The sequence below is a fragment of the Rhipicephalus microplus genome, chromosome 9 (assembly GCF_043290135.1).
Source record: "Rhipicephalus microplus isolate Deutch F79 chromosome 9, USDA_Rmic, whole genome shotgun sequence".
Taxonomy (NCBI): Eukaryota; Metazoa; Arthropoda; class Arachnida; order Ixodida; family Ixodidae; genus Rhipicephalus; species Rhipicephalus microplus.
In genome coordinates, this window is record NC_134708.1 from 89,982,958 (window position 1) to 89,989,977 (window position 7,020).

The following is a 7,020-nucleotide window of genomic DNA, read 5'->3' on the forward strand; positions in this document are numbered from 1 at the left end:
TCCAGCTGATGGGTCGTCGTGCAATGCTGCGAGAACTTGTTTTCGCAACGAACGGGGAAGTACTGGCACCCACCGATGCCCATCCGCATTGTAAGTATAGTCTGCAGGACATTGTTCTCTAGCTTGAACAGCCGTAGCTGACGACGTAGTCTGGCATTAGGTGGAGAAGGCGAGTCATTCAAGTATCCGATGATGCGGTTACAGTAGGGGTCGTCACGTTGGTACGGGGCAAACTGGGTGCTATTGTTTAAAGGTAGCGACCCAGCAACTGCCAGGGGTGATAACGTGAGTGAACAGGAAGCCGCTTGATCACCTGAGGAGCATTCAGGATGCGTGGTTGGAGATGAAAGTGGCAGAGGGCAGCGAGAGAGAGCGTCAGCATCCTGATGCTGTTTGCCGGACCTGTACACAACGTCAAAAGTGCACTCTTGCAAACGCAGTATCCAGCGACCGAGGCACCCAGACAAATTCTTCAGCGAGAACAACCAGCATAGGGCATGGTGGTCGGTAACCACAGTAAAATGGCGTCCATACAGATAAGGTCGAAATTTCTGGATGGCCCAAACGACAGCGAGACATTCATGCTCTGTTATCGAGTAGTTCTGCTCTGCAGGTGTTAGTGCGCGGCTGGCATACGCAACTACTCTCTCACGTGAAGTGTCGTCGCGCTGGAGGAGGACAACCCCGATTCCGTGGCCGCTGGCATCTGTTCAGGAAAGTGGGTGCACTCTCATCGAAGTGAGGAGGACGTGGTCTGATGTCAAAGCACGCTTAAGGGCTTGGAAAGCACATTCGCACTCGTCAGTCCACGTGAAATCCGCCCCTGACATCAGAAGCTTGTGTAACGGCCCCACAATGGCAGCGAAGTGACGGATGAAGCGGCGGAAGTAAGACGCCAGGCCCACGAAACTTCGCAATTGTTTTTGATTGCGCGGACGTGGAAAACTAATTACGGCAGCAACCTTGTCGGGATCAGGTCGAACGCCGTCTTTGCTGACAAGGTGACCCAATACTTTGATGCTTATGCTGGCGAAGGGGCACTTTTTTGTATTCAGCTGTAGACCAGCGTTCGAAATGCACGTTAGAACTTCGTCGAAACGCTTAAGGTGCTGAAAAAAAGTAGAAGAATAAATGACGACGTCGTCTAAATAACATAAACAGGTTTTCCATTTGAGACCACGTAAGACAGTATCTATCATGCGCTCAAATGTTGCTGGAGCGTTGCATAAGCCAAAGGGCATGACGTTAAATTCGTAAAGCCCGTCAGGCGTCGCAAACGCTGTTTTCTCCTTGTCTGCTTCGCGCATAGGTATTTGCCAATACCCGCATCGGAGGTCGAGGCTGGAGAAATATTCTGCGCCGTGTAGGGAGTCCAGGGCATCATCTATGCGTGGCAACGGATATACGTCTTTTTTCGTGATCTTATTGAGCGCTCTGTAATCAACATAAAAGCGGACAGAGCCATCCTTTTTCCGGACCAACACCACAGGAGACGACCAGGAGCTGGATGAAGGTCGAATAATATCCCGTTTGAGCATGTCGGCGACGTTTTTCTCGATGATTTGCCGTTCAGCCGAAGAGAGACAGTATGGGCGGCGGCGTACAATGGAGCTGCCTTCGGTTTCGATGCTGTGCTCTGCAACGGAGGTGCGGCCAAGAACTTTGCAATGTACATCAAACGAAAGGCTGTGCTTTTGGAGAAGGTCTAAGAGGTCTCTCTTTTGCTCGGCAGTGAGATGAGGACTTATGGTGTCATTTAAGGTAACAGTGGTAGCCTTGATATCAGTTGTAGCAGACAAAGCGGTGATTCTGCGTGAAGAGGAATCAGTGAAAAGGGCTCACTGTCAGCGAAGCAGCTCACAGCAGTGCCCTGGGACAGCATCACTGGCGAGGAAGTTGGATTCAAGGCGGTGACCAATGTCGTTAAACCGCACAAGCCCGGGCGCTATGGTAAGCCCCGCAGGTTTCGAGCGAACTGATGGAGCTATGAACACGTCACCATTAACTATAGTATCCGAAGCGATCGTTAGAAGTTGTTCATCTCCTGGCGAAATGAAACAATCAGTAGCAGCGATGAAACGGAAGCTGTATGGATCGACATCCGATGAACTCTCAAGAGCTGACATTCGAATGACTCGCTTACGACACGATATGAAAGCTGATGTCGAAGAAAGGAAGTCCCATCCTAAAATTACTGTGTGAGTGCACAAAGAAAGTACAAGAAACTGAATGTTGTGAATGATGCCATCTATGAAAACACGGACTGTGCAAACACTTGAAGGCTGAAAAGGGACTCCATCTGCGCAACGAAGGGGAGGACCATCGTAGGGCGTCCTAACTTTTTTCAAGCGGGTACAAAAGTCTGCACGAATTACGGAAATTGATGCGCCTGTGTCCACCAGTGCCTCTGTCTGTATACCTTCAACATACACCAATAAAACATTCGATGGGCGGTCCGGAGGAGTTTGACGCAGTTCAAAAGATGCAGCTTTCCCTCCCGAAGCTGCACTGTTCAGTTTTCCAGTTGGCGGTCGGGAATTGAAGTAGAAGGTCGGAGAGGAGAAGAAGAACGCCGCATCGGTGAAGGTGAGCGACGACGTGAGAACCGGGAACTGCCAACTGGGTCAAAGTTCTACGGAGACGGCGACCGACGTGTGCTGTTCGGATACAGCCGACGATAGGGGGGTCCAGTCGCGTAGAAGTCGTCCCGTTCAAGGTTATCGTAGCCTCGTCGTTCGTCTTGCTGACGGCGTCGGCAAAACCTTGAAATATGACCACGCATGCCGCAATAGAAGCAAGTCGGCCGCGAACTGCGCCATGCGTTGTAAGGCTGGGAAGATGGTCGGGGTGCGAGTGAGTTGAGCGAACCATGCACTTCGGGCGCTGGTTGCTGCATCGGGCTTTGCTGGGGTGCAGGTGTCCTAGCAGCAACCTGAGCATACGTTGGCATGGTCACAGGATATGAGCTCGGGACAGGTGTGACAGTCATCGAGGCCAGGCTTTGATGGGGCGTAGGTGTCGTTGCAGCAACGTGAGCATAACTGGGCATGGAATGTGAACTCGAAGCTGGTGTACTAGTCATCAAGGCAAGTTCCTCCCTCACGACGTCGCGCAAACTAGTAGCGGGTGGCGTTGTTCGGATATCGAGGTGGCGAGGTGAAGCCTGTGCGTGAAGTTCCTCGCGGATGATAGAGCGGATCAGTGCACGCAGCTCTGTTGTATCATGACTTGAGCTCAGATCAGACATATCAAGTTGTACCCGAGTGGTCTGAAGCTCTTCAAGGCGCTGACAGGTAGCGACAACATCGGCTACGGTTTGAGGATTTTGCACCACAAGCGCATTAAAAGCGACAGTCGCAATTCCTTTTAGCAAGTGGCGCACACGGTCGTTTTCTGCCATGTCGTTGTCGATGCGGCGGCAAAGGGCGAGAACATCTTCAATGTAAGAAGTGTAAGACTCGCCAGGGCGTTGGACACGTGCACCAAGCCTCTTTTTGACGATATCCGAGCGCACTGACGGGTTGGCGAAAATCTGGCGGAGCTGACGTGTAAAGGCGGGCCATGTCGGAAAATCTGAGGCGTGGTTGAAAAACCACGTTTTTGCGGCGCCGCTCAAGTAGAATGCAACGTGGGTGAGTTTCGCAGGTTCATCCCAGTTGTTGATAGCACTCACGCGGTCATACTCCTCTAGCCAGTCTTCAACGTCTTCACCCGGAAGCCCTGCGAACAGCGGAGGATCCTTTTGAGGGCTGGTGACCAGGTGAGAAGGGTTTCTTGCCGGTGGGAGCGGTGGCGAAGCTGGCACGCTGGACTGGGCGGCTTGCGACATTACCGGACCCAGGTCGTTTAAGCACGGCCTGAACGGAGCTCCAGGGATGTGTTCTAGAAGACGCTGGGGTGTCCGAGAACGCGAGAGGACGCAGGAACCGGGCAGCACTCTCCACCACTTGTAAGATGGCGTCGAGAACACTCGAGACTCTCCTTTTATTGACTCGAGTATGTGCCCCACAACCTAAACTTGACTGGTGATGATGAGTATTTACAGATGAAAAGATGGGACGCATAAATAATGCTCACAATATATATATATATATATATATATACATATATATATATATATATATATCTATATATAAATATATAGATAGATAGATAGATAGATAGATACATAGATAGATAGATAGATTGATAGAGCTGGTCAAACGAGAGCAACATTGTGCTTTGTTAAACACTACTTTGGAAACTCTTTGGGAAAGCTTGCAACGTGCTCCAAAAGCTAGCTCCTATGCCTTACTTGTGGTGTGCCACTGCTAGCCGAAGAGGCCAATTCAAACACTTAATAACGTTTTCTATCGCGGCAATTGGTCCGAATTTGTAATTTAGCTTATAGAAATGTATATGCGCTAGAAGAAGACAATAAATTAACACATAAAATGTGTCGAATCTAGACGATAATGATACCAAATAAAGGTAGCACAAACAAAAATGGTAACGAAAAATTGACGAAAGGTAATTTCGTAGAAAGATATATACAAAAAAAGAAGGAATAACAAGAAGTGTAGCACAGTCAAAGGGATAAAATTACAACGATTTCTCGCCCCGAGGCAAAAATTCATACTTAATTTGATGAAAGCATTATTTCAATAGAAGCGTGACGTAACGCTCGCTGACGCACGTGTTTTTATTCATTTTTTTGTTCTTGCCACGAAAAGCTCCATCGATATCACGATCGTTTTTCGGTGAATATCTTGCGACAACATAAACTTGCGCTACTTGTTTGACAGGGCTTATCTTGAATTTCACCTAAGCGTGGTGCTGCTCTCGCGCTGTTTCCAAGCAGTTTCACGTAATAAATGGCCCTTCAAGACACCATTCACCGAAAAACGGCAGGGATACGACGATGAAAGCTTTCGAATAAAAAAGCGTTCGTAACGAAGATTGTGTGCTCGAGCAGTTCCAGCTTTGCAGAACAAAAGTCCGCCTGTCGAAATTTCGGTTCAGTCACAAAAATATCATTCATGGCCTTTTCATGGCAATTTTTTGTAACACACAGACACGTAACCATTGTACAGGTTGTAGCGCGTGTTCTGCGGGCAATTTATCTTTTCTCTAAAATTGAGTACGGATCGTGGAGCACACGAACGGCACAAAGTTGACGAGAACGGCCCTCAGCTCGTGAGCAGGTTTTTACTCATCAACACTTCACTCAACAGCACTTCATATACTGACAGCGTATGTAGGACGACATACCTAAAGCACTTGTATGCTCTAAAATGTGGTCTGAGCTCCTTTTTTGTGAAGTTACCGGGTGTTAGACAACGTCAAAATGTGTCAGGGTCCTTCAAACAAACTTAATTACCAAACCAATAGGATTTCTTCATTAGAAGCTTTGCATTTGCATATTTGCTCTCGTGAATAAAAGCATTACTTACATCCTTCATGCAGTATATGGTCACGCGACATTTTGGAAGGCAGCCTATAGAACTTGTGGAATCAGTGAAAAAAAGGATCAGAATTGTCAGTGACGCTCGCATTTGCATCGGATGACAGCTAACGACTCCCTGTGTCATTGTGGGCTTGAGGTGAATCCTTTCTGCACTGAGGTATTTTGAGCGAACAATGTTGGTGCGCATTTTTTCTACGGGCTCTCTAACAACAGAACTTAGCGTTGAACAATAGCACTGTCGTAATGTTGCATTTTTTTGAAATTTCAATTTACTTGGAAACGCATTCCGCTTTACAAAACGCTTTCACGCACGTATTGCGCCACTTTAAATGGCAGGTGTTCATCAAAACAAGCCTTATTCTCGCATAAAACGTGGTGGCTTGAGTTCTTAAGTGCTTTAAAAAGAATGTCCCGCACTGCATTTGACTTTCTTGTTGTTCAAAGGTTTAGAATTTGAAAAGGCCTAGCAGTTCTGCTACGAAAACGTTCACAGAGAAGCAAGGATTTTTTCCCCCGCCATTTGCCTACCTTCTGTATATTGTGTGAGTTCTGGTAAAGCTGTTTGAGCAGTGGCGGGACATCGGAAAGCTCCAGCATTCATTGGATACAGTAAGAGAAGCGGTGTATCACAGACCACATGCAGGTTTCACAAAAAGAAGCTTCAAAAGCAATCAATAATATTATAAGCACGCATGGACACACAATGAAACTTTTAAAAAGTTGTAAAGTAATATGGGTGGGGAAAGTTTCGGCGTGTAATAACTGAGCAAAAAGAGCATGAAAGAAAATGATGGAAGTTTGCGATGAAAAGTTTGATAACAGGATATATGTGCGCCAGGGCCGACGTTCTGAAAAGCGGACAAATCCTTTTGAAGGCTGCAACTGATTTATTAGCGCTTGTGTGTGTGTGCTTCATACCTTCTCCCCAATGCAAACAAAGAAAAAAGAGAGGACAACAGCAAAAAGGGGAAGGCATGAAGGGGGAGGCAACGATAGGTTGCTATGATAAATTGGGTGAGTCAGAAGAAATAGTATTTTGTTAAAATAAAAAAAGGATAAATAGAAATTACCGCCTTATCTTTATCCTCTAAGTGAATGACGTTGGAGGATTTTGCTTGGAGATTATTGTGTAAAACTCAAATCTTTCACACACATCTCCAATTATAATATATAGATGACACAACGTTTTTATATGTGCATTCCATACAAAATGCTCATGCATTTACGTTTCAATGAACTGTATGAATTACGATGAACTATGTTCATTGTAAATACGCAAGAGATATTCTTTCCCAAAGTACAAGAACAGCGTTCCTCGATCAGCTATAGAACCCTTTAAAAATGATTGTGTTATGATGTATGAGTTACATACAACATATGTACACACAAGATATGTTAATTTGCAGAGTGCTGTGCCCGCAGGACACCACACATCTTTTGTGCAGACGACTTGAACAAATCCACTCATACGAGTGTTTCCAGCGTTCTACGTCTCAAAGGAGCAGAGCGCGTAGGCCTCGCTGAGGACGGGATTATGTTTGATGTCATGAGTTTGTGCTTTGATGGACTACTTA

The 7,020-nt window shown here is 46.7% G+C and overlaps 1 protein-coding gene across 2 annotated transcripts in view; it reads right to left on the reverse strand.

Moving 5' to 3' along the window:
- LOC119165555 (uncharacterized) overlaps window positions 1-5,565 on the reverse strand; it is a 40,521-nt gene extending 34,956 nt beyond the window's left edge. For both annotated transcript variants that reach the window (XM_075874054.1, XM_037417697.2), the window contains exon 1: window positions 5,433-5,565. Coding sequence is in view for 1 of the 2 variants with exons in the window: in XM_037417697.2 (XP_037273594.2) it covers window positions 5,433-5,540 (108 nt within the window). In the remaining variant the exon portion in view is untranslated. The remainder of the gene's footprint in view (window positions 1-5,432) is intronic.
- Window positions 5,566-7,020: the final 1,455 nt, after the last annotated feature.